The 27,094-nt window shown below is 43.7% G+C and overlaps 1 protein-coding gene and 4 non-coding genes across 8 annotated transcripts in view; all 5 read right to left on the reverse strand.

The window, feature by feature from the left end:
- Positions 1–242: 242 nt before the first annotated feature.
- Positions 243–314, reverse strand: TRNAD-GUC (transfer RNA aspartic acid (anticodon GUC)). The gene has a single exon. It is a non-coding gene; the product is annotated as a tRNA-Asp (tRNA).
- Positions 315–1,561: 1,247 nt separating this feature from the next.
- TRNAD-GUC (transfer RNA aspartic acid (anticodon GUC)) lies at positions 1,562–1,633 on the reverse strand. Its single transcript has one exon. It is a non-coding gene; the product is annotated as a tRNA-Asp (tRNA).
- Positions 1,634–3,237: 1,604 nt separating this feature from the next.
- TRNAD-GUC (transfer RNA aspartic acid (anticodon GUC)) lies at positions 3,238–3,309 on the reverse strand. The gene has a single exon. It is a non-coding gene; the product is annotated as a tRNA-Asp (tRNA).
- Positions 3,310–5,851: 2,542 nt separating this feature from the next.
- TRNAD-GUC (transfer RNA aspartic acid (anticodon GUC)) lies at positions 5,852–5,923 on the reverse strand. Its single transcript has one exon. It is a non-coding gene; the product is annotated as a tRNA-Asp (tRNA).
- A 1,399-nt stretch (positions 5,924–7,322) lies between these two features.
- The window catches only part of ELP1 (elongator acetyltransferase complex subunit 1), a 107,468-nt gene continuing 87,696 nt past the window's right edge, over positions 7,323–27,094 (reverse strand). For all 4 annotated transcript variants that reach the window (XM_068122341.2, XM_068122340.2, XM_068122337.2 and 1 more), the window contains exons 33-37: positions 23,849–23,951; positions 14,382–14,509; positions 13,818–13,969; positions 8,533–8,611; positions 7,323–7,547 (exon numbers count right to left, since the gene is read on the reverse strand). In XM_068122341.2, coding sequence (XP_067978442.2) covers positions 7,465–7,547; positions 8,533–8,611; positions 13,818–13,969; positions 14,382–14,509; positions 23,849–23,951 — 545 coding nt within the window. In that variant the 3' untranslated portion in view covers positions 7,323–7,464. The remainder of the gene's footprint in view (positions 7,548–8,532; positions 8,612–13,817; positions 13,970–14,381; positions 14,510–23,848; positions 23,952–27,094) is intronic.

Consider the following 27,094-nt stretch of genomic DNA (forward strand, 5'->3'; position numbering starts at 1 on the left):
GGGAAATTGAACAAATCTGACAATCGAGGAAAATGCTTTTTTCAAACGAAACACTTTTTCTGAGCAATCCATTTGTTCATTCTGGAAAATGTCAGAGAAGGTATTCAGTCACTGACTCAGGCATGAAAAAGATGATGATCTGTGAAGTTGTCTTGGTGCAGGTGAAGGAAACTGAACAAACATCAAATCTTGAGAATCTGTTATTCAAAAATAAAATTGTCCCCATTTAAAAATTATGAATTCTCCCCGTCGGGGAATCAAACCCCGGTCACCTGCGTGACAGGCAGGAATACTCACCACTATACTAACGAGGATGACACATAAACTAGGGTTCTTTGCTTTCCTCCGAGGAGCACTTTGTCTAAACAAAGTGAAAAAACCTTTGATATAAAATGGCGAATAATTACCCACATCAAGGAAGGTGAATAATGGAGGTTTTGGTTTCACCCCTGTCTGTTAGTTTGTTTGTTTGCTTGTTTGTTTTTTGTCTGTGAAAAAGATATCTCAAAAAGTTGTGGACGGATTCGGACGAAATTTGGTGCAGATGCAGCACGTGTGACGCCGACGAAATATTTAGATTTTGGAGAAGGTCCGGATCCGGATCCAGCTGGAAGATTATTTAAAGAAATTCTTCACCATTGGGAAATTGGGCCAAAAACAATATATAGCGGGATAACTCAAAGCTTTGTGGACGGATTTGGACGAAATTTGGCAGAGATGTCGCGGATGTCACAATGAAAAATTGATTAGATTTTGGTGAAGATCCGGATTCGGATGTGGCTACTAAAATGTTTTCAGTGATTCTTCACCATTGGGAGATCGGACCAAAAACGATACATAGAAGGACATCTCAAAAAGTTGTGGACGGTTTTGGACAAAATTTGGTGGACCGGTTCGATGTCTCACAGGGACACAATGCTTCTATTTTAGTGATGATCTGAATGTGCATTCGGATCTGATAATTATTTCTTTTTTATACGTGATTCTTCAGGAGATGGGGCCAAAAACAATACATTGCGGGATATCTCAAAAAGTTATTGACGGATTTGGACGACACTTGGTGGAAAGGTTGTGTGTGTGACAAGGAAGATTGGATTCGATTTTGGGGAATATCTGAACATGGATTCGGACATGAGATTTTTTTTTTAAAGTGATTCTTCACAATTGAGTGATGTGGCCGACGAGGCGGAGGTATGCTCTATACTGAGTGTCGTTCCAGTTTTTCCAAGTTTTTACCTTCAACAGTTTTGGTGATTGGTTCATCACAAAATCCAGAAATACGTCATCAGGACATCAATTATCTGCACAATAACATTGTGGGGAAATTGAACAAATCTGACAATCGAGGAAAATGCTTTTTTCAAACGAAACACTTTTTCTGAGCAATCCATTTGTTCATTCTGGAAAATGTCGGAGAAGGTATTCAGTCACTGACTCAGGCATGAAAAAGATGATGATCTGTGAAGTTGTCTTGGTGCAGGTGAAGAAAACTGAACAAACATCAAATGTTGAGAATCTGTTATTCAAAAATAAAATTGTCCCCATTTAAAAATTATGAATTCTCCCCGTCGAGGAATCGAACCCCGGTCACCTGCGTGACAGGCAGGAATACTCACCACTATACTAACGAGGATGACACACAGACCTAGGTTCTTTGCTTTCCTCCGAGGAGTCCTTTGTCTAAACAAAGTGAAAAAACCTTGATATAAAATGGCGAATAATTACCCACATCAAGGAAGGTGAATAATGGAGGTTTTGGTTTCACCCCTGTCTGTTCGTTTGTTTGTTTGCTTGTTTTTTGTCTGTGAAAAAGACATCTCAAAAAGTTGTGGACGGTTTTGGACAAAATCTGGTGGACCGGTTGGATGTCTCACAAGGACACAATGATTCGATTTTGGTGAAGATCTGAATGTGGATTCGGATCTGAGCATTATTTCTTTTTTATACGTGAATCTTCACCATTGGGAAATTGAGCCAAAAACAACATATATGGCAGGATATCTCAAAAAGTTCGGGACGGCTTTGAACAAAACGTGGTGGAGAGGTTGCGTGTCTGACAAGGAAAAGTGATTCAGATTGGGTGACTGATTCAAATCCGGATCCGGATCAGAGAACCCTAAAAGTGATTCTTCACCGTTTGGTAAATTCGGCCAAAAACAATATACAGCAGGATATCTCAAAAAGTTGTGTACGGATTCGGACGAACCTTGACAGAGAAGTACCAGATGTCACAAGGACGAAATGATTACATTTTGGTGAAGATCTGGATTCGGATCCAGACCAGATAATTTTTAAAGTGATTCTTCACCATTGGGAAATTGGGCCAAAAACAATATATAGCAGGATAACTCAAAGCTTTGTGGACGGATTTGGACGAAATTTGGCAGAGGTGTAGCGTATGTCACATGGACGAAATGATTACATTTTCGTGAAGATCCGTATTCGGATGCGGCGACGAAAATGTTTTAAGTGATTCTTCACCATTGGGTGATGGGACAAAAAACGATACACAGCAGTACATCTCAAAAAGTTATTGACGGATTTGGGCGAAACTTGGTGGGCAGGTTGGATGTCTCACAAGGACACAAAGATTCTATTTTAGTGAAGATCTGAACGTGCATTCGGATCTGATAATTATTTCTTTTTTATACGTGATTCTTCAGGAGATGGGGCCAAAAACAATACATTGCGGGATATCTCAAAAAGATATTGACGGATTTGGACGACACTTGGCGGAAAGGTTGTGTGTGTGACAAGGAAGATTGGATTCGATTTTGCTGAATATCTGAACATGGATTCGGACATGAGATTTTTTTTTTTTTTAAAGGGATTCTTCACCATTGAGTGATGTGGCCCACCAGGCGGACGCATGCTCGATACTGAGTGTCGTTCCAGTTTTTCCAAGTTTTTCCCCCTAACAGTTTTGGTGATTGTTTTGTCCCAAAATCCAGAAAGACATGATCAGGGCATCAATTATCTGCACAATAACATTGTGGGGAAATTGAACAAATCTGACAATCGAGGAAAATGCTTTTTTCAAACGAAACACTTTTTCTGAGCAATCCATTTGTTCATTCTGGAAAATGTCGGAGAAGGTATTCAGTCACTGACTCAGGCATGAAAAAGATGATGATCTGTGAAGTTGTCTTGGTGCAGGTGAAGAAAACTGAACAAACATCAAATTTTGAGAATCTGTTATTCAAAAATAAAATTGTCCCCATTTAAAAATTATGAACTCTCCCCGTCGGGGAATCGAACCCCGGTCACCTGCGTGACAGGCAGGAACACTCACCACTATACTAACGAGGATGACACATAAACTAGGGTTCTTTGCTTTCCTCCAAGGAGTATGTTTGGATGTTTGGACGAATTGTTTGGATTTTGGAGAAGGTCCGGATCCGGATCCAGCTGGTAGATTATTTAAAGGAATTCTTCTACATTGGGAAATTGGGCCAAAAACAACAAACATGGCAGGATATCTCAAAAAGTTAGGGACGGCTTTGTACGAAACTTGGTGGAGAGGTTGCCTTTCTGACAAGGAAGAGTGATTCAATTTTGGTGATGATTCAAATGCGGATCCGGATCAGATAATTTTTAAAGTGATTCTTCACCATTGGGCTATTGGGCTAAAAACAATATATAGCGTGATATCTCAAAGCTTTGTGGACGGATTTGGACGAAATTTGGCAGAGATGTAGCGTATGTCACAAGGACGAAATGATTAGATTTTGGTGAAGATCCGGATTCGGATGCGGCTACTAAAATGTTTTAAGTGATTCTTCACCATTGGGATATTGGATCAAAAACGATGCATAACATGATATCTCAAAAAGTTGTGTACGGATTTGGACGAAAGTTGGTGGGCCGGTTGGATATCTCACAAGGACACAAAGATTCGATTTTGGTGAAGATCTGAATATGGATTCGGATACGAGAATTATTTATTTTTTATAAGTCATTCTTCACCATTGGGAGAGGGCCGAAAACGATACTGATATGTCGTGGGGGTAGAGGAATATCTAGATCCAGGTAGATCTGCATAGGTAGGTACTCAACTGTCATGATGGGGAATCTCCCTGTAGTAATTTCTGTGTGTAGCCCGAATGTCGGAATAAGTTGTATCTGTGTCCCCGCCACGAGGGGGCGGGCATGCTAATTCGTACAGGGATTATGGGTAAAATTCCCTCGTGTGTCGTTCCCTCTGTGAGCAACCTAGTGTGCCTTTTGGCAACGCACTCCCATAGACACTTAGATAGGCCCTTAGTACACGACGTGAATTAATTCCCCTCCCTTACAATAAAACAAACCGGAAAGACAAGCAGGAAGCGGCCGCGTACAACGCCGGCATGGGCGTCAAACATCGTGCTAACAAGCAAGAGCCACACCCAGGGAGCATGTGATTGGTTGGAGTAAGAATCTGTCCGCTGATTGTTGAAAGGAAGGTGGAAGGAAGCGGCACACTAATTGGCCACCAACCATGGACACCTCGGCCAATCAGTGCGGAAGGCGCAAACACTCGGCCAATCAGTGCGGAAACACTACTTAAAAGCAGGTCGCTTGTTGGAGGACAAGCGCCGGTGACGTCGGAAGGCGCGAAAAGACCACCAAGAAGTGAGGGACTGATTAGGAGATAAAGGGCAGACGTTACACCATGGGTGACAAAACGACTCGCTCGCAGGCATCTCTCTCTCTCTTCGCTCTGGGTTCTGCGCGTGCTATTGGTGCTTGGTGCTCTTGGTGCTTGGAGCGAGGCTTGGTGCTACGAGCCAACGGGACCTCGCGTGCGACCGACGAGCGGGGCGCGCGGGAGGCTTGGGGCCTAGCAGAGTGTGGGCGGGGTGGACGGAGGCCTGCTTCGCACAAGCGCCGGAGCCTGTGCGATTCCTGACAGACACATCCAGCCAAACAGAGAGAGATAAGCTCACATCCACAAACGCACACACAACGGTTTCTTTGATTTAATTCATTCCCATTTGTTTGTATTTGAAATGAAGTGTGGGAGAGCTCCATTAGAGGGGTTTAGTGATTACAGGCGCGTTATTTTCCTGTCCCGCTATTTATTGTAAATAAATCCTTGTAATAATTTCTTTTCTATTCAAAATCCTGTGTTCGTGCGAGTTCATTCCCTGCAGGTTTGGAGCTGCCGGTGAGATCGCGTCAGGTAAGAGCTTTCGCCGCTTCTTCTTCTTCCTTCTCCCTCCCGTGCTGCCGAGTCAAAACCGCAATTGATCGTCGCCTCAATTTAAGTCCGTTTGGGCCATCCGCGAGCCCACGGTATTAACCGAGGGCAATCGCGCGACAATACATTGCGGGACATCTCAAAACGTTATTGACGGATTTGGATGAAACTTGGTGGACAGGTTGTGTGTGTGGCAAGGAAGAAACGATTCGATTTTGGTAAAGATCTGAACATGGATTCGGATATGAGATTTAAAAAAAAAGTGATTCTTCACCATTGAATGATATGGTCCACCAGGCGAAGGTATGCTCTGTACTGAGTGTCGTTCTAGTTTTTCCAAGTTTTTACCTTCAACAGTTTTGGTGATTGCTTCATCACAAATCCAGAAACACATTATCATGACATCAATTATCTGCACAATAACATTTTGGGGAAATTGAACAAATCTGACAATCGAGGAAAATGCTTTTTTCAAACGAAACTCTTTTTCTGAGCAATCCATTTGTTCATTCTGGAAAATGTCGGAGAAGGTATTCAGTCACTGACTCAGGCATTAAAAAGATGATGATCTGTGAAGTTGTCTTGCTGCAGGTGAAGAAAACTGAACAAACATCAAATCTTGAGAATCTGTTATTCAAAAATAAAATTGTCCCCATTTTAAAATTTTGAACTCTCCCCGTCGGGGAATAGAACCCCGGTCACCTGCGTGACAGGCAGGAATACTCACCACTATACTAACGAGGATGACACATAAACTAGGGTTCTTTGCTTTCCCTCCAAGGAGTACCTTCTCTGAACGAACTTTGAAGTCCTTCGTTTCCAAATGACTGATAATCTTTCCAAGTGTTCGTCTTCAATAGTTTTGGTGATTGCGACATCACAAAATACACAAAACATAAGCTTGACATCAAATAACTACACAGCAAGTTTCTGGAAAAATTGAGACAATTACAATCTCATAAAATTTCCTTTTTCAAGAAAACCTTTTTCAGAGTAAATCATGTTGGACAAGGTGGTCAGAGTCTGAGTCCTACGTGAAGTGGGGGGTCATCTGCGAGCTCACCTTGGCGTAGGTGAAGCATATTGAAACAGGTAAAATCTGTGAAAATGTGGAATTCAAGAGTGGAATCTTCAAGAGTGGAATCTTCTGCAATTAAAAGCGAGCCATCCTCTCCATCGGGGAATTGAACCCCAGTTTGTCATGTGACAGGTACGCATTCGAATGAGGATGACGCATAAACAATGGTTCGTCCTTTTCCTCATCAGATTACCTTCTGTAAACGATCTGAAAGATTCTTGATTTCAAAATGAATGAATGACTTTGTGGTGATTATGTCACAGAATCCAACAGAATCGTGAATCCGACCGATATCATCTGAAGAATATTTTTCAGAGGAAATGAGCCACACCCAAGACCTGCTAATATTTCCTTCTGAAAGAAATTATGTGACCAAATAATTCTTCCATTGTGCATTATGTTGAATTTCGTTGTCAGTGACTTCGTCAAACCTGAATACAAGGGTGTAGTTGACCTGTTGCAGGTGAAAGAGTTAAATTGAACAATAAATGTTTTACGCAATTCAAGTCTCGAGTTCAAGAGGCTTAACGGTTTAGGTGGCTTGAGATCTGAGGGTCCCGAGTTTGAGCCTGTCAAACCGTTGAATTAACACCAGGTGGGTTGACCATCACCACCGTCATGGAATTTTTTTCTTTTTCCTGATCTGTGTGCACTCGGAGACAACTTTAAAAATCCAGGATTTTTTTCCAAAGGAAGGATCAGTTTTGCATTCTTTTTCTCATTTCAAGCTATTTTGACTGACAGTCACAGCAATAGCTTCTTTTTTTTTCAATGCACCCCATACTTATTTGAGGGTTGGGGGGGGGGGGGCGGGGAGGGGGAAGGGATACTTTGGTCCCTTCAATATCTTCGTACCTCCTCCCCTGACTCCATACCCTCCCCTAATTTACACTTTATTTTGTTTTCCTGCATCTTTTCTCATATCCTGATTTTTTGGGGAAAGAAGGGGGGTGGGGGAGGGGGAGAGGTGGGGTTCTTCTGACCAAGTAAATTGGATTTGATTATTTCAGCAATTAATCAGAAAGTCGTAATAATGCACAATATTCATTAATATGACCGCAATACTTTGTCCTTTTCGTGCTTATTTTTAATTCTGTGGTCATCAAGAAAACTTCCTTCCGCATAAAAGGAAGGTGGGTTGTAATTTATTACCAAAAATTTGCACAAAAAATTCCAGGTGTTGAAGTTTGTTAAAGTTCAATTCACTCTATTTGCTTGCTTGACTTTCCAGGATCTCAAGTTTCCATTTCACATTCTTTCTCATCTTTGGTGCAGCACATAGTTCCAGCTCTGTGAAGGGATTGGAGTGGTGGTGGAGAGGGGGTCGGGGGTGGGGTGGAGGTTGGTGAATGGAGAAGAAGATGGAATACAGTGGAAAACAGCACCAACTCTCATCAGTTAGACTTTAACAAAAAAATTTACAGGCTCGAAGGCTGGAAGTGAAGTTGCCACGCAGATCTGACACACATGGACATACATAATACACAAGACACAACACAGCACTGTCATACGAGACAAACACAGCCACTGAGGTTGAGGAAAGTGCCAACACTTCCCGAAGCACTATGTGTATCAGCGACACGCAAACACCCAAACAACGGTGTGCCAACAACTGGCCTCATTGTCCAGTTATTCTGCCGGCAACCTCAGACCTACAGACGGATCGCAATACTCATACGCCTGGCCTCCGATCGCGGTACGTGTCATAACTGCTGTACCATCGAACTATTCCAGCTACAAAAATACTCCAAAAGACTTGATTAAAAAAAAAATGTATCCGGAAGAGGGAATTAGTCTAGCATGGAAGCAAAATAATCTAATGGTGAAGAAAACGCAGATATACAATGAGTCTTACCTTCTGGTGACCCAACAACATAATTGTCTCATGTATGTTCAATCTCAGGTGCATACATTTTGACCATTGTCTTACCATAAAGTTAAGTGAAAACATTAATCGACATGTTGCTTACCTCTTGTGCATGCCGTTTGGTAGTGCTCAAATGCTGCATGGTATTTAACACTTTAAAGGAATGACTTGAGATACAGCATACCGAACACCATCACATGAACAAGGCCCAATACAAAAAGTAAAACATAACGCATTTTGATCAGTGTAAGAGATTGCATAATGGGTTACCCAAAAGTCGATTTGATCTGCATGCTGTAATGGATTACATGTTTAAAATGACCCAGCAAACGGAATATGAATACGGATCTAGTTTTTAAAAAAGAAATTCCCAGCAGTAAACATATGAAAGCAAAAGGGTGACTTTACCCTCATGACTTCTTGTCCTGTCTCGGCCAGCATGGATCGCAGCTGCAATGCTGTTTGCTGTGGAGTCTGGACCAATAATCTGCGGGGACACCATTTAATAGCAATTCATCAAGTTTCTTTATTTACTCTGTCTGAACCTGATAATTCATTACTCTGTAACTCCAGAAGGATCATCAAACTAACCTCCCTATCTATTTCCATGGTTAGCCACTGGAAGAGGTTCATAGCGCTCACTATCAGCTATGACCTCTCTCTCTCCTCCTGGTTAAACTTCCAAAGTCGAGGCTGACTGCACACCTCAACTCTTTTGCTCCGCACTTCTACCATCTGTGGAACTGACTTTTGAGGCGGGTCTATCCCACCCTTCCGCCCAAGACTTTAAAGCAATTGGTGCACCGCCACCACATGTCATCCCTCATGCTTTTCCCCAATCCTTTTTTTTTAATCCCCAATGACACTGCCAAGCCAAGCCTAACCCTCTTACTTGCACATTCTGTGTTCCCTACTCCCCCCCTTCTCTTCCCTTGTTTTGTTCATTCATTCCCTTGCTTGTGTCCAACTGAAGCCCCACTGTCCCACTTTCAGTTCATACCCTCCATGATCACCTCACCCTTCCATGAGCCCCAATCTTTCAACAACCAAAAAAATTAAAAAACGACCCTCATTTTGTTTTGACGGGCTCATGTAGGATTAGGTTGATCACTTTTTTCCCCCCTCACAGCATTAAGCATAAACATACTGTCCCATTTTTCTCTTGGAAAAAAAAAACCTGCATTGAAAGCATCCTATGGACAAAAACAATTGTCCGTTTTCGGATACAAGCTACAAAAATATAATGTCGGTAGGTAGGGAATTTATTAATTTAAATATTCCCCCCAGGGATCCTTCCCTCTCACAAAAGTATTATAGCCATAAAGCAACGACAACATCTTATTTAGACGTTGTTGTTTATGCGGCCAGTTGCATATCCATCAACACACTTTCATCGAGTTCTATTTTCTAATAACCTTTGCCACCAAATGTTGGGCTAGCGGCTAGGGTGCCGGCTTAGGATCCTAGGATCCTGGGTTCGAATCCCGGTCGATCGCTGAATTAACGCCAGGGGGGTTGACTCAGCCTGTCATCCTTCCGAGGTCGGCTAATTGAGTACCAGTTCACTGGTAATTCCCTGGTTGTCGTTAAAGACGGCAAAAAGGGTTGGCGTCAGGAAGGGCATCCAGCCGTAAAACATTGCTTCAAAAAGGGGACCAAAAAAACAACAACAACCACGGTTCCCGAAAAAGGCCAACCCCCGCTTTGCGGGGAAAAATGGCCTCTAAAGGTGGTTATATTTTTTATCTTTGCCACCAAATGTGGACGAAGGTTGTGTTTTCACCCCTGTCTGTTTGTCTGTCTGTGAAGAGGATATATCAAAAAGTTGTGGATGGATTCAGACTAAATTTGGTGGAGAGGTTGGGTGTGTAACAAGGAAGAATCGATTCAATTTTGGTGAAAATCGGAATCCAGAACCGGATCCAAGAATGAAAAATATATATTATGTGATTCTTCACCATTGAGAGATAGGGCCAAAAACGATATACAGCATGAAATTGCAAAACATTGTTGATGACTTATGACAAACCAAGGTGGATGAGTTGGTTAGGTGACAAGAACAAGCCGATTCAATTCTAGTTCAGGTCCGGATCCAGATCCAGCCTATCGCTGGGATACAAAACGGAAACTGTTCAGCCTGGTGGGGGTATGTGCTCTACCAATGGTTGTTCAAGTTTGAAACTAGAATCTGCAGTGTATTATAAAACTGCAGAGGCAAGATACATTAAACCCATATCACCTCACAAAATGCTACCAATGCCTTCTATTAAAAAAAAGGTTCTCATAGTACCTGGCCCAGCGAGATTCAGCTGTGAGGAACGGCTGAAGGAGACAGGGCTTTATACATTAGAAAGTTGGCGGTTATGAGGGGATATGATCGAGATGTTTAAGATAACAAGAAGAACAAGCGTTACGCCTAGGTCCCCCGTCGGTGAAGTGATGTGAGTTGACAAAGTGGAGGACGCAGGGCGGCCATCTTGGATTTTGACGTGGCGACCCAATTTTCAATAGCGTTCTTCCTTATGCCTCAATACACCCACACACCGGATTAGAAGTTAGTAGTTCATTTATTTTTCATGATATTCCGCTCACAAGGTTCAGACATACATGGCGGTGGCCATCTTGGATTTTGACGTGGCGACCTAATTTTCAAGAGGGTTCTTCCATATGCCCAGTTGCACCCACACACCATATTAGAATTCGGTCCTTCGCTTACGCACGCACGCATGTCCGCACATACGCACACACATTTATTTTTCATGATATTCCGCTCACAAGGTTCAGACATACATGGCGGTGGCCATCTTGGATTTTGACGTGGCGACCTAATTTTCAAGAGGGTTCTTCCATATGCCCAGTTGCACCCACACACCATATTAGAATTCGGTCCTTCGCTTACGCACGCACGCATGTCCGCACACACGCACGCACGGATGGACGGACGGACATATATATGGTGGCGGCCATCTTGGATTTTGACGTGGCGACCCAATTTTCAATAGCGTTCTTCCTTATGCCTAAATACACCCACACACGAGATTAGACGTTAGTAGTTCATTTATTTTTCAAGATATTCCGCTCACAAGGTTCAGACATACAATGCGGCGGCCATCTTGGATTTTGACGTGGCGACCTAATTTTCAATAGGGTTCTTCCATATGCCTAGTTGCACCAACACACCAAATTAGATTTCGGTCCTTCGCTTACGCACGCACGCACGCACGGACGGACAGACGGACGCACACACGGACGGAGGGGAAAACCACAGTCCCCCTTTCGCTCCGCAGTGCGACGGGGGACAAAAAGACATAAAAAGTCATCGCCCCCGTGGTTTTAGTAATTTTGCTGTACGGAGCTCGAGGCCATCAGTCAGCCATATTTGGCCGGATTACAAAACAAAATCTTCTGCATACATATATACTCTCAGGTATTGTGTTTCTGCAAAGTTTGAAGAAAATCGGTCCATGCATGTCTGAGAAATTGTTGGGGACACGACACGCTTAAGTAACAAAATATTCGCCAGTCGGCTGGATCTGATCTCGAAAAAAAATGAAGTGCATATGTAAGCCGTCATTCATTATCTGTGTGCCAAGTTTGAACAAGATCGGTAAATGCATGTCCGAGAAATGGTTGAGGACATGTTCAATACTGGGTTGTTGTTTTTTACAACTAAAATGGCTGCCAGTCTACCAGTCGGCCATCATTTATCAAATCACAAAATAAAGGGAGGTGTATGTGTATGCCATCATGCACTCTGCTTGTGCCAAGTTTGAACAAAATCAGACTATGAATCTTCAAAATATGGTTGGGGAAACGTTTAAATGACAAAATGGCCACCAAACGGCCATCTTGGATGTGATCTCAAAAGGAAATGACACGCATATGTAAGCTATCGTTCATTATCTGTGTGCTAAGTTTGAACAAGATCAGTAAATGAATGTCCGAGAAATGGTTGGGGACGTGTTCAATATTCGGGTTTTGTTTACAACTAAAATAGCCGACAGTCTACCAGTCTGCCATCTTTGAAGAGATCACAAAATAAAGTAACGTGCATGTGTATGCCATCATGTATCATTTTTGTGCCAAGTTTGAACAAAATCGGACCATGCATTTTCAATAAATGGTTGGGGCCATGCTTAAGTAACACAAGCGTTACGCCTAGGTCCCCCCGTCGGTGAAGTGATGCGAGTTGACAAAGTGGAAGACGCAAGGCGGCCATCTTGGATTTTGACGTGGCGACCCAATTTTCAATAGCGTTCTTCCATATGCCTAGATACACCCACACACCAGATTAGAAGTTGGTACTTCGCTTATTTTTCAAGATATTCCGCTCACAAGGTTCAGACATACATGGCGTCAGACATACATGGCGGCGGCCATCTTGGATTTTGACGAGGGTTGCACCCACACACCAAATTAGAATTCGGTCCTTCGCTTATGCACGGACGCACGCACGGACGCACGTTCGCACACATGCCTGCACACACGGACAGAGGGGAAAACCATAGTCCCCCTTTCGCTCCGAGGTGCGACGGGGGACAAAAATGGCCACCAGTCAACCATCTTGGGTCTGATCTCGAAAGAAAATGACGTGCATATGCAAGCTATAGTTCATTATCTGTGTGCCACGTTTGAACACCATCGGTAAATGCATGTCCGAGAAATGGTTGAGGACATGTTCAACGTAGGGTTTTCTGCAACTAAAATGGCTGCCAGTCGGCCATTTTTGATCGCATCAAGAAACAAAATGATGTACATATGTATACCATCATGTATTGTCTTTGTACCAAGTATGAACAAAATTGGTCCATGCATCTCCGAGATATGGTTACGGATGCATACACTTACGGATGGACCAATCCATTAGCCCATGTTTGTGACTAAGTCCAGCGGGGGCTAATAAAGGGTATAGAAAAAAATAAATGCGGAAGAGTTATTCAGCCCAATAGACAGTGATAGGACCAGGGGCCATAGCCTTAGAGTAAAGAAGAGGAGAGTTAAGATGGTAGTAAGGTGTGGGTCTTACACTCAGGGAGTATTTAAAGCATGGAATGGTCTGCCTGGAAAGGTAGTAACAGCAGAAACAGAAGAAAAGTTTAAATTGGAATTAGATAGGTGCCTGGAATTATTGGAGATGGAAGGATATGGGGATATTGGCAGAACATTTAAGTAGCTCGAATATGGATGGGTGATTGTGTGCATCTGTGTGAAGTGTTGTGTTGTTTCTCACCCAAGAACCACCTTCATCCACTCTCTCCCCACGGAAGAAACACAAATATATATATATATTGAAAAACACCCAAAAAATTGCTTTTTTTATTTTAAATAATGAAAATATATATAACCTCTCTTTTTGTTTTGCTCGTGGAAGAATGAATTGACTTTCTCGTGAAAATGGTGTCGCATCCCTCCTGCAGAATTCCAGACACTGGTGGACTCTATGCCACAGCACATACAAGCCATACTGGCTGCACGTCGTGGCCCAGCGCCCCATTAAGTGACTTTACATTGGTGTTTCCATTTGTTTTGTCCACTACCTGCATCTTGAGAAACTCGAGAACTATATCATTTGCAGTCGCAGTCGTGAAATGCTTGGCATTCAACTTTAGTTTTTATAAACGACACGTTTTTGCTTTCATAATTATCTACCCTGCCAAATTTTTATCATCAATGTCCAAACCTCAGTCACTCACAGGTCTATGGGAGGCAAGATTATTGGGAGACCAGATGTCAGCCACAGAGGTCTCCATGAAGCCAAGCATATCAGATAACGTTTCTTGAAGTTCACAGGCTTCTCCCTCGTGGGAAAAAAGCACCAGCATCCTTAAGAGAGAGCCAATCTCATCTAGAAAGGGATACATAATACTAATACTTTATATGGGAGATATATATGTATATATATATACATATATATATATATATATATATATATATATATATATATATATATATATGTATATATATATATATATATATATATATATATATATATATATATATATACATATATATACATATATATAGTTATACACACACACACACACACACACACACACACACACACACACACACACACACACACACACACACACACACACACACACACACACACACACACACAGTATAAATCTCCCTCACATAAACGACACCGATTACCAAAAGCCAAATATAATGCACAGCACAGGTAAACAACATAAGCAGCAAATCAATCCCATAGTCATCAGCAACAAATTAACACACATGTTAAGGTTGTATACCTGTGGCCTTGTCAGCATCACAAGCGAGTGTAGAAAGAGCATTAAGTAATGCCAGCTCCTCATTTGCTGAACCTTCTTTTAAGCTGAGTTTTTTCCGTTCTGCCTTACGCCGGTTTTTGGAGGATCGGCTGCAAATTAAGCAAAGGGCATTATGAGCACTCGAGAAGAGGGAAAGTGAAAAAAAATTCAGCAATCCAATGCTCCAGGAGAATCCTGTACTGTACATGTATACAGATAGGACAAAACCATTAGGAAACATCAGTATACCGTTACGTGAATTACAAGTACATTAGTGGAAAATGGGCAAATCAACACAAAATGGGTGAAGCAACAACGAGCACAATGGACTACAAGTTGGGTCTTCTGATCAATATCAGTTATTTAGGCATCAAGATGTTTGCTGTTGGTCAAGATTAAGTTAAAAATTAGCAAAGTCAGAAAGACATGAAAACAGTGGAAAGGAGGGAAACACACTAACAACAGGGTAGAGGGGCATTTGGAAGAAGAATAGGCAAGGAGAATAAACACGCAAAAAAAAAACAAATCAAACATCTGAATCCAGAAATGGAGATTTTACACCTGCAGCAAAAAAAACTCAGGAGTGCGACACGGAAATAACAAGCCATATGGCCTCATTTCTTTGTTTAAGGTCGTACAGGATCGTGCAACCAATCGTTAGACCTGGTGGAGGCCCACGGACACTGTGGGCCCTTTCATTATCAATTCCCATTTTGCATATGGAAAATAAATATTTAATCAAATGCAATAGGTACGATTCTCTACTGATCAAGTCGACCTTCAAATGCGCAAGCACAGTCTACGCTCCACCCCTCTCGGTCGAATATTTCATTAATAATTGAATTTTTTTATTGTGATGCGGGCCTTCCGCATGTGAAAATAATGCAGTACAGGTATCCCCCACTTAACGAAGGTATTAATGAGCAAAACGACTCCATATTTGGGGAGTGCAGGGGCATGCACGCTTCCTGTAAATTTTAGAAAAATTGATGTCAAAATATGCATTTTAGAGTCCAAATTGTAAGACAAATTGTAAGACAGACAGACATCCTGTCCAAATTGTAAGAAAAAAAACTGTACAAATAAAAAAAGTGATATTTGGGGAAAAAAATTTCACCTAAACTTCCATTGCTGGTAAGATTCTTTTCAATAAATACAGCATTTTGTTATCATAAAATAAATGAATACTGAATACCATACCTTAACAGGACTTTTAATACAAGTGTTTTTTTTTAAAGGGGGGGGGGGGGGAGAGGATATCATGCGTCATGTAATGGAGGGGTTTCCCGGAATCACCTTCACTCCAGTGTAAATCAGAGCATTCACTACCCCTTTAAATTCACACTTCATGTCATGTAATGCAGCAGTTTTCCCGGGAATCACCCTCACTTAAGAGTAAATCAGAGAATTCACTACCTCCTTATGTTTTCTGCTCACTTTTATACTTGGCGGATACTGGACTCATTAACACCATAATGTCTGCCAAAAAGACCTCGGCTGGCACCCAATGTTGTGCGCTCGTGGCGATTTGGATTATATTATATTTCCTGTTTTAAGTGGGTTTTCGTTATGTCGGATCACGACTGTACTTTATTTATTTACTTACCCGTTTCCATGTCTGACCGTATATGTTTTGTCATGGGACTCCCAGTTTTCGTCCCAGCACAAGTGTCTGTAAACCCCATTAGCATTGACCAGAATCGTATGCATTGTCAGATGCCCTGTTACCCTTTATCCTCGTGTCAGTCTCTTTCTCCCATCCATGTTTTATCTCACATCACCCGCTTTGTACTTTCATACAATCAATCACACTCTACTACTAATAGCTGTTCCGTATGTGTTGCCACGGAGCTTTGAACGTGGGGTGTTGCAACAACGGCAGTTCATGAATCACGTGTACCACCTTGCACAGCCGGAACATGGACAGCGCATGCGCAGGACTTGCGCAGGAGGGGGGCCATAAGGTCGGAGATCGTGCCTCAATCCATCTCAGATTCACAGCTGGGCCATCCTCAATCTCGATATCTCTCTCTTTTCAGCCGGTAGCACAGAACTTCCCTCTCTCTTCAAAATTGACAGTGGCGATATCCAGAGAGCGGAAGCGCATCCAGACACTCTCAGCCTGGGACTCTCACAGCCCAGAGTGCCCGGCCATCGGTTACACACCATAGATATTGAACCACATAACCGAGATCACGCCCTTTCCATTTCAGCATGCCATCCGGTTATCCACAAGGAGAGTTTACAGAGGGGTAGAGGAATGACATATGGGATGTTCGCCCTGAGGCGAGGAATTATATGGAAGATGGGGTGTACAGCAAGGTGGAAGAGAATGGTAGGAAGAAGATGATCTATAAATTAGCCCGTGACAGGGATGAGGACAGCAAGGACATGAAGGTGATTGGGGAGGGGAGCGGTGATTAATGAAGGGGGCAGGAGGCTAGTGCCAGAGAGGGGTGCAGTATTGAAGATGTGGAAAGAAATATCAAACAGCTGTTTAACCGGAAAGGAAGCAACGGCGAGCTGGAGTTACCGAATTATGTGTAAGGGAAAGTGGAGTTGGTGGAGATCATGGAAGAGGATGAAATGGAAACTGTGTCAGGCATTGATGAGGTGTGTACAGAGATTATAATTGCAGCGGGAGAAGTCAGAGTCAGGTGGATGAAGAGGTTGTTCAATGTATGTATGGGAGATGGGTCAATTCCGGAGGAGTAGAGGACAGGGTTAATTGTGCCGATATGGAAGGGGAAGGGGATGTTCAAGATCTGGGGAAGAACAGTGGCATTACACTCCTTAGTCATGTCATGTAGATGCTGGAGAAGGTTCTGGATGCGAGCATAAGGAAGAGTGTGGAGAAGGAGATTGGGGAAGAGCAGCAGGGGTTTAGAGGGGTAGGGGAATGAAATATGGGATGTTCACTCTGAGACAGCTGGTGGAGAAGAGGTTGGAGGAGCAAGGTGAAATGGCATTGGGACTTGTGAATCTGGAAAAGGCCTACGACACTATTCCGAGAGAGATGGTAATGGAGACACTGAGATGGCTGGGAGTGCCAGAAGCAGAAGTTAGGTTGGTAGAAGGGATATATCAGAGAATGAAGAGTTTTGAACAAATAAATAACAGAATGAAGGGAAGAGTTTTGGTTGGTCCTCAGATGTCGGAGGAGTTCAATGTGAACATTGGTTTGAGGCAAGGAAGCGCTCTCGGCCCAATCCTGTTTATCATGGTGATGAAGGTGGGAAGCAGGAAGGTAAACATTAAATATATTCTGGGGAGGATATTGTATGTGCAGGAGCTGGTTGTTGTGGTGGAGAGTGGGCAGGAGATGCAGGAAGTACTGGGGGAGTGGAAGGACGCTTTTGAGAAACATGGGCTGAAAATAAACTGAGTTGTTGGAGGTGATGTGGGTCGGGCAGCAGAGAAAATAAATGAATATCAGGTTAGACTAGAGGGGAGGGAGATCAGACAAGGAAATAGGTTTGAGTATCTGGATGTAACAGTGACCGGGGATGTTAAGTCAAAGGTTGAGGTGCGGAGGAGGATTCAGGTGGATGTGAATGTGTGGAGGAGGGTGGAGGGTGTAATGCCAGACACAAAGATTTCAAGGAGATTGAAAGGAAAGATTCTCATGTCGTGTGTAATGCTGGCATATCTTTACGGTCTGAAGACAGTGGCACTGACAGAGACAACAACAGAGGCAGCAGGTTTGCGAGAACAACTGGGTCAGGAGGATTGTGGGAGTGAAGAGGGTGGATAGAAGGAGAATGGATGAACTGAGGGAGGAGATTGATGTGCAGCTGAGCTGATGGGGAGATTGGTGAAATTCCGCCTGAGATGGGCTGGACAGACAGAATGGCAATGATGGGGGAAGAAGCGGGAAGAAAGAAAGGCAAAGGGAGCAGATAGGTTGAAGGACCAAGGTCGGAGGAAAGAGGTAGACCGCGGTTGAGATGGGAGGATTGTGTGAAGAGGGATATCATTAAGGTGGGGGTGGTGGGATGGTGGAGAGAGTTGGCTAAAGACAGAAGGGTTGGAGGAGTATTGTGGTCAAGGTAGGGCAGGAACTTGGTGCCATCGGACCTCTCCCCTTATAAAGGGAAAAGGAGGAGAACCACAACAAAAAAAGTCTGGTTATCTCTATTTGTGATTTCATTTTCACTTCCTGTGTCCCCATCCTCATTATTCATGAAACCCGTTTGCTTTTTAATGATTGCTGTGTATTTGAGTCTTGATCTTGTCCTCCTGCATATCGTATTCCCCCATTCAGCCAAGCACAAGTGATGAAACAGCCGCGCGGTGAAATTAGCAAAACAACCACAGTATGGTGGATTATCCATCCACGTATGCACAGTTTTGTTTTGTCTTTGTGGCGTCTTGGGAAATTGGGGTTGAAGAGGTATAAAACACATGGACACTGCCAGGACTTCAAGGAAAGAAGTTGGTATTTCAAAGAAGTAGATCTGGGGTGAAATCAACAGGGGTAGAAAAGATCACGGTTTTGGATGGGGGAAGATAAGAGATGGTGGTGAACAGCTGTTTTAAAGACCTGGACGGAGGAGTGGGATTGAAGAGAGTGAGGGAGTTTGTTCCAGAGGCAAAATAAAAGAGGAAAGAAGGAGTGAAGGTGAGCAGAGAGTTTTGATTTTGGCAGTTTCACCATAATAGGGTTGCTGGCAGATCTTGTGCGACCTGCAGGAGTATTTGGGGGACAGAGCACAGACAGAGCTGGGGGGGGGGGGGGGCAAGGCCGGAGAGGAGTCGGTGGAAGACATAAAGTCCACCAACCAACCTGTGGTGAGTGCGGTGGTGAGTGAAAGGCCCTCAGAGTTGGCTTCATCGTGGGAGATTCCAATGATTCTGAAAGCTTTGGTTTTAACAGCATGAAGCCGAGCTAGGTGTGAGGCAGGAGCACCAGCCCAGAGGAGAAAACAGTATTCCATTGAGATGCGGATGAAAGCTTTGTATGTGGTGAGGAGCTCAGGTGTGCCAAGAAAGGACTTCGCACGACGGAGGATGCCCAGTCGGCGACTGGCTTTGGAAGCCAGCTTGGAAATGTGGTTTCCCCAGGAAAGATCATGGCAGACAGTGAGAACCAAAAGCTTGAGTGACAGAACTTCTTGGAGAAGATTGCTCAGAAAGTAGATGGGAGGGTTGTCCAGTCGGTCTTTTCAGAGAGACATAGTGAGAGTGTGAGATTTGTCAGGATTGAAAGAAATGTTCCACTTGTTTGACCAGTCTGTGATTTTGTCCAGGTCTGCAGAGATAGAGGAGGCTGCAGACTGCCGATCTGAGGGATGAGGTATGGAGCGGCAGAGAGTGGAGTCATCAGCATAGAGATAGAGAGGATTTTCAAGAGAGTCAGAGAGATCATTGATGAAGACCAGAAAAAGCACAGGGCCCAGAACACTACCTTGGGGAACTCCAGCCTGAACAGGAAGAGGAGATGAGAGAAACCCATTCAGGGCCACACGTTGACTACGACCAGAGAGGAAGTCCGCCAGCCATGCGTGGAGATTTCCATGGATACCAAAGGAGGAGAGTTTGGTGAGCAGAGCAGGGTGCCAATGCCTGTTTGGCATTGAGGACCTCCATCCATTGTTGAGACAGCAGAAGCAGCATGTCCAGAGTAGAATGACCTGGTCTGAATCCAAATTTATGATCCGAAATCAAGCCATTGGAGAAGAGGAAGGATTTGATATCTGAAGCAATGATGGATTCCATGACTTTGCTGATAATTGGGAGCAGGCTGATTGGTCTGTAGTTGCAAGGATCTGTTTTTGCACCTTTTTGTGTAAAGCAGCAATGTTGGCTGATTTCCCAGCTGATGGCAGATGACTGTTAGCAAAAGAGAGGGTGAAAAGAACAGAGAGAGGGTGTGAAAGAGTGGCAGAGCAGGATTGTAGGACCGGTGGGCTGATGCCGTCTGGTCCAGTTGCAGAATCAGAGTCGAGGCTTGACAGAAACTTCTCCACCTTGTCAGGAGAGAAGGACACAGAGTCCAGGAGCAGCTGGGTTCGACTGGGTATGGTGGGTACAGAGAGAGATGGGTTTGGGACACAAGATTTTGAGATAAACACAGAGTTGAGGCATTCAGCTTTTTCACATGCGGAGTCAACTGTGTTGCCATTTGAGGTAAGGGAGGGGATGGAGGGGGAACAAACACCAGAAACAGATTTGACCAGACACCACCAGGATTTGGAAGAGGGAGACAGGTTTGAGAGTTCAGTCTTGAGAGTAGAGAGTTAGTGTTTCCTGGCTCTCCTGAGGGTAGACACACACTTGTTCCAGGCTTTGTGAAAGGAAATTAGATTGCCTTCCGTTGGATTTGCCTTCCAGGAGGCGAAGGCAAGTTGTTTCAGGGCAGCTGCCTCACCACAAGATTCCGTGTACCATGGACAGGAGGAAGGGTATGACAAATGAAGACGAGATGGGATAAATCTGTGCATGAGAGAGCAGTTTACTTTGGAAGATTTCCCAGGATGAGTTGATGTCAGAGGCGGTAGAGATGGGAAATCAGTCCAGATGATTGATGACTGCTTGAAGACCATGCCATTTGGCCTGAGTGAAATGCCAGACTCGTCGACGCTGAGGAGGCTCTCTGAGAATGGCCAGAGAGATGTCCACTTTAACAAGCATATGGTCAGATGAACCGATTGGAGCAGAAAAAGAGCAGCATTTGCAGGGAAGTTTGTCATAACCAAGTCTAGAAGGGAAGATGCTCCGTTGACTGAGATCCGGGTTGGGAAATTGACAGATTGTGTCAGTCCCAGTTGGTCGCAGAAGTCCTTTGCTGAGGTGCCATGGCTGGTGAAAGAGGTACCCACACCCAGCCAGCTGGCATGACGATAGTTGAAATCACCACATATGAGGAAGAGAGAGTTGGGATGAGTAGATAGAAGTTGGTCCATGTTATCAGACAGCGAGATATAGATTGAGTCATCACTGTTTGGTGGACGGTACAACACACATATGAACAAAAGTTTGGAGCGAAGGGGAAGCCGTAGCCAGAGGTACTCCTGGGGGTGAGGTGGAGAGAGGGCAGTGCAAGGAGAGTGAGGAAGAGAGTTTTTGATAAAGATAGCAAACCCTACCTCCAGGACGAGGCTCAGGTCTATCATATCGGAGGCAGGAGTAACCAGGGAGAAATATTAAGGAATCAGAGACATCTTGAAGGAGGAAACTTTCTGTTAAGCAGATTAAGTCTGGTTTGTCAGAAACAATCTGTATGGAGAGATCAGTTAGGTTTGAGCGAAGGCCCCGGATGTTTGAGGTCCACACCGTTAAGGAAGAGGAAGGGGGAGCATCAGATACAGGACAGGGCGGGGTTGGGTAAAATGAGGGAGAGGAGGAGGAGGTAGGGAGAGCTGTTGATAGTGTGTCTGAGATTTCAGAAGAGCAAGGAGAAAGGGAAGGGTGAGGAGGACAAAAGGTTTGATGGTGATTGGATGAGGTACTGATGAGGTGAGGTGTTGTTTGGGGGGGGGGGGGGGGCATGGGAAGAGGATTGGAGGAGATGGAGATAAGAGTTGGAAGGGAGAGGAAGTGGGGAGGAGGATGCTTTGAGGAGGGGTGAGGGGAGAATTGGAGAAAAATGGAGGGTGGGAAGATTTGAAGGGGAGGGGGGAGCAGGGAGTTTTGAAGGGGAGGGGTGAGGGGGGAATCTAGGAGGGGAGGGGCAAGGGGGGAGTTTGGGAGGAGAGGGGTGAGGGGGGGAGATTTGAAGAGGAAGGGTTCGGGGGGAGTTCAGGAGGGGAGGGGCGATTCATGGAAAACGAACATTTATTGCAAAATTAGTTTCTTGTGATTTTCGAGTCAGAGATCCGTTTGAAAATGTTGGAGGAGGGGTGGAATGCAGATGTGTTGCGGGAATGTAGGAAGGCAGAACTGTAAGAGATTGAATTTTTATTTGAAGTGAAGAGATTTTGTGAGCAAATCAAAGACAACCTTTTAAAGAAAAAGAAGAAAAGTGTGTTGTAATATACAACAGAATACAACACTGAAGGGGAAAGTTTAAACATTTTCAAACTAAACTGTGAAAACTATCTGGGGAAATTCCCCAAATGAGGGCATGAAGGATTCCTTAGGGGGATTAAGGATTCCAGGACAGGTTCAGATCAGGAACAGAGGAATAGGAGATTAACAGCCAGGAGAGCAGAGAACGAAGGAACAGGAAGGTGGATAAGCAATTGTGTTAGTATGGGAGGAGGGGCCTACTTTTTAAATTCTTCGTTAATATTTTTTTGAAGGTTAGGTGAAAGTGGATCAGAGGAAGGAGGAGAAAGTTGAAGGAGTATGGTGAAAACTAAAATTGGAAAGGTGTCGGCTGGAGAGGATCGAATTATGAAGGAAGGAGAGATTTTTTTAAAAATGGGTGGAGCAAAACACATGGTTATGATCGGTGGAGAGGAAGCCACTGGGAGAGAAGGAAATTAGGATTATTATTATTTCATTTTTTTAATGGGAAGCATGGAAATATGTCTGAAAAGACAGACAAATGAAAAAGCAATACAGTGAAAGAACAAAAGTAAATGGACAACAAAAGGCCGCCAAGGATACAGGAAAGTCTCGAGGGACAAGGCCTGTAAACGCGGCAGGAACAACCGACTATTATACACAGGTATGCACGATTTACACGGAGATATTACGAGAAACACACAGTAGACAGAAACACAGTAAAATAAAAATACAGTTTTGACAAAAATACAAATGGGAAAATAGTTTACTTTGATAGCGTGGAGAGCTTGGAAAAACACAGCCTCGCAAGCAGAACCGGAAGCAGAAAGATCAAAACTTTCACAATTAAAGTTTGAAGATGGGCAGAGCTAAGGTTGAAAATAACCAATTGGGCAGAGTTTCATCTGGAGCTCGGTCTGTGGCATGGTATCCCGATTTCTGTCATACCAGCGAGATTTTATGAGGAGGTTTATTTTACCAGCCACCTGGTTCCTGTCGCATCGTGATGTTATTTGCTGCTCGATATTCGTTATCCTTTCCTGTATTCACTCTGCATAGAATCATAGTTAAGTGAGTAATAACACATTATTGTCTCTGTTTGATCATATTCTGGTAGGTGGACGATCTCTTCACTTTGACGTTCAAAACGGTTCTCATGATGTAACGTTCGCCATTTTTTGCGACCTGAATTGTTGTTTTTATCTTTGTTCTGGATTGTGACTGTGATTTGGCAAACGTCCTGCGGTTTGTTTGTTTTGTTTATGCAGTCACCGTTGTATTAAAAGAAGCAGTTACAAGAACCCGTGTCTGTGCCTGCACGTGACATTTATTGGAATAACGATTGACACATGACACATGCTGGTGAAAGTATAGAAATCGTTCACTCCGAGACAAACTAGCAGAAGCCAGTACACAAAGCATGTATCTCTTAACGTGAACTGGTGTTTGCATAAGTTTTCTGACAAGTTGCAATGGGGCATTCAATGTGACACACTCACCCTGAAATACGGGAATTGCTTTGAGTGTAATGGGACTTCAGGGAGCTGAGATTGCTCTCAACATCCGAGTATTGGTCACAGCTTAGTCCAGTCTCAATATGTCCTGCAAAATAAATCACACTTGTGACTAAACTGCAGAAGTAGATTTAGGAGTAAACTGCAGAAGTAAAGAAATAAAATTGTGTGGCCTGCAAGGACCAAGAGAAGACCTGGGAACCCACACGTGGAAAACTGTCCAGCATCATGACCACCCACTCAGCTGTACATTAATTAAGGGGTCAGTGAAGATTGTGGAAGCATCGAAAAAAGTAGCTGAGAAGAGATTGAATTGATTTGGTCATCTGAAGAGGAGAGAGAGACAGAGACAGAGACAGAGACAGAGACAGACAGACAGAGAGAGAGAGAGAGAGAGAGAGAGAGAGAGAGAGAGAGACTTTTGTATCCTTTTATTATAAAAGTATAAAACCATTCCACAAAGCAGTGTTAAACCAAGCAACGAGTTCAAATAAACATTGTATAAGGATCATAAACACACCAAAAAAGAACAAAGGATATTCAAAAGAAACCAGCAAGTATAAAAATTTTACCAACCAAAGGTGAGGACACAAACAGAAACACAAACAATTTTAAAGGAAATGCTCACGCAAGAGCTATGAACACATCAAGAGCAAATTAAGCGTTTGATTAAATTAAATTAATTATTGCACTTCCTGGAGAGAGAGAGAGAGAGAGAGAGAGAGAGAGAGAGAGAGAGAGAGAGAGAGAGAGAGAGAAAGAGAGAGAGAGAGAGAGAGAGATGGGACTGCCAGGAAGAAGAGGAAACCTAAGACAAGATGGAAGGATTAGGAGGTGAGAGATTTCGAAGTTGTGGGATTGGAAGAAGAATGGGAGACTGACAGGGGTAGATGAAGAAGGGTGACCAACCAGCATCGTGACAACCCCCAATAAAAATTGAAGGCACCGAAAAAAAAGTACATGAGGAAAAACGCCACTTTCAGCAGATTTGATGACTTTTTGCAATGCTCTCGCAACGTGCATGCTGTACTTTCATATTATTCTAACAACACATCCCAAGTTGACCTTCATTTGCAAAATAATAAAACTTGTGAAATACAATGCATGAAGCTATGTTGACATGATGCACCTCACTCATATCATTGTCCTGGTCATCTTGTGTTATTGAGGCCATCAAGACCCCCTAAAGGCCCCTTAAGACCCCTAAGACTTCTTCAACATATTAAGACACCACATATGGCAAAGAGAAAAGTCCCATGTGGCAGAGAAAAAGTCCCACATGGCATAGAAAAGAGTCCCACATGGCATAGAAAAGAGTCCCACATGGCATAGAAAAGAGTCCCACGTGGGAAAGAAAAAGTCCCACATGGCATATAAAAAGTCCCACATGGCATATAAAAAGTCCCACATGGCATATAAAGAGTCCCACATGGCATAGAAAAAGTCTCACGTGACATAGAAAAGTCCCACGTGACATATAAAAATATCCCATGTTGCAAAGAGAAAAGTTCCACGTGATAAAGACAAAAGTCCCACATGGCAAAGAGAAAAGTCCCACGTGGCAAAGAGAAAATGGTGTCCATGACAACAATTTCACCCCATTATAACCCTGGTGTTGGGCTAGCAGCTAGGGTGCCAGCTTAGGATCCAAGGATCCTGGGTTCGAATCCCGGTCGATCGCTGAATTAACGCCAGGGGGGTTGACTCAGCCTGTCATCCTTCCGAGGTCGGCAAATTGAGTACCAGTTCACTGGTAATTCCCTGTTTATCGTAAAAAGGCGACAAACAGGGTTGGCGGCAGGAAGGGCATCCGGCCGTAAAACATTGCTTCAAAAAGGGGACCAAAAAACAACAACAACCACGGTCCCCGAAAAGGCCAACCCCCGCTTTGCGGGGGAAAATGGCCTCTGAACGGTGGTTATAATCAAATGGGATATTTTTGTGATTTTGTTTTTCCCAAACCTTAGGAATTTTTCAAAATATCAAATTGAGACTTACATAGGTTATTTATACATGTGTGTAGTATGTGTGCATAAAATGTGGTCAGAATTAATCAAAGGTCAAAGTCCATGCTATCCAAACCATATAAAACACCTATTAGGCCACAAATAGAAAATGTATCAACCACATTTCTTACACACAACATTCCATGAGGTAGGATAGGACAAATTTTTCGAAATTACTAAATTACTGTTTCCATGACAAGTATTGTTTACTTGGATTTCACAAGTATCGTGCTTTTTAAGTATTGTAACGATTTTGAGAAGTGTAACGGGTTTTGAGAAGTGTAACGGGTTTTGAGGAGTGTAACAATTTTGGAGGAAGGGTAACGGATGTGAAGAGTATGGTTTTGGTATGGTAACATCCTGGTAATGTAAATAATGGTCGCAGCCGTCCTCCTAATTAATTTCATAGAACATACACGCAGGTCACGATATATCTTTTAAATAGTGTATTTCCTTATCCCATGTAGGCTAACTATGTGTTTTCCACTTGATTGACTTTGCATTGTATCAAACAAAATAAGCGTAGGCCCTTCCATTTTCCCCAAAACCTCCCTTCCATTTGCCTTCCGCATTTTGGTCGGTTTTTCTCTTCAACCACCATTGGCCACGAGGTAAGGTTGGAGAAGAAAGGCGTGGCTCCACCTCGTCAGAAGAGGGCAGGAGTGAACCGGCCCTAACAGCCAATCAACACCGCGGTGAGTGACCCGGTAGGCGTGCCCTCGGAGCCGGCGGCTTAATTCCGCCGGAGGTGATAAAAGCGAATGTAAGGAACTGCTTGACGGAGAGGCCTTGAGAGATACGCTGGGGGATGACCTGGAAGAGGAGCGCAATCCACCGCAAGCCCTACCTACCTGCCTGCAATATCCCCTGTCGTTGGAGAGACGCGCTGAACGGAGGGAGACGGCTCCACCCCAGGAAGAGGAGCAGGTGTGCCGAGCCAGCGCGTGACGGCCGCGGATACGCGACGGAGGTTTTCCCGCCAAAACCGCGAGGGGTTGAAAGCTGCTGCCTCCGACCTTGCCTTCCTCTCAAGCAATCAACCTCGAGCCATTACCTGCCTGCAATATCCACCGTGTGAGTGTGAACGTCCTGTCCTACTCGTTTGTCTTGGGGATTAAGTAAATGAAATAGAATAAGTTAACAATGCACTGTGTGACTGCTCTTTTCCATCTATTGCTGTAAATAATATTGGTCGCTCTAAAATATTGCTTGTGTGTGTATAATA

The sequence above is a fragment of the Myxine glutinosa genome, chromosome 7 (assembly GCF_964187855.1).
Source record: "Myxine glutinosa chromosome 7, kmMyxGlut1.1, whole genome shotgun sequence".
Taxonomy (NCBI): Eukaryota; Metazoa; Chordata; class Myxini; order Myxiniformes; family Myxinidae; genus Myxine; species Myxine glutinosa.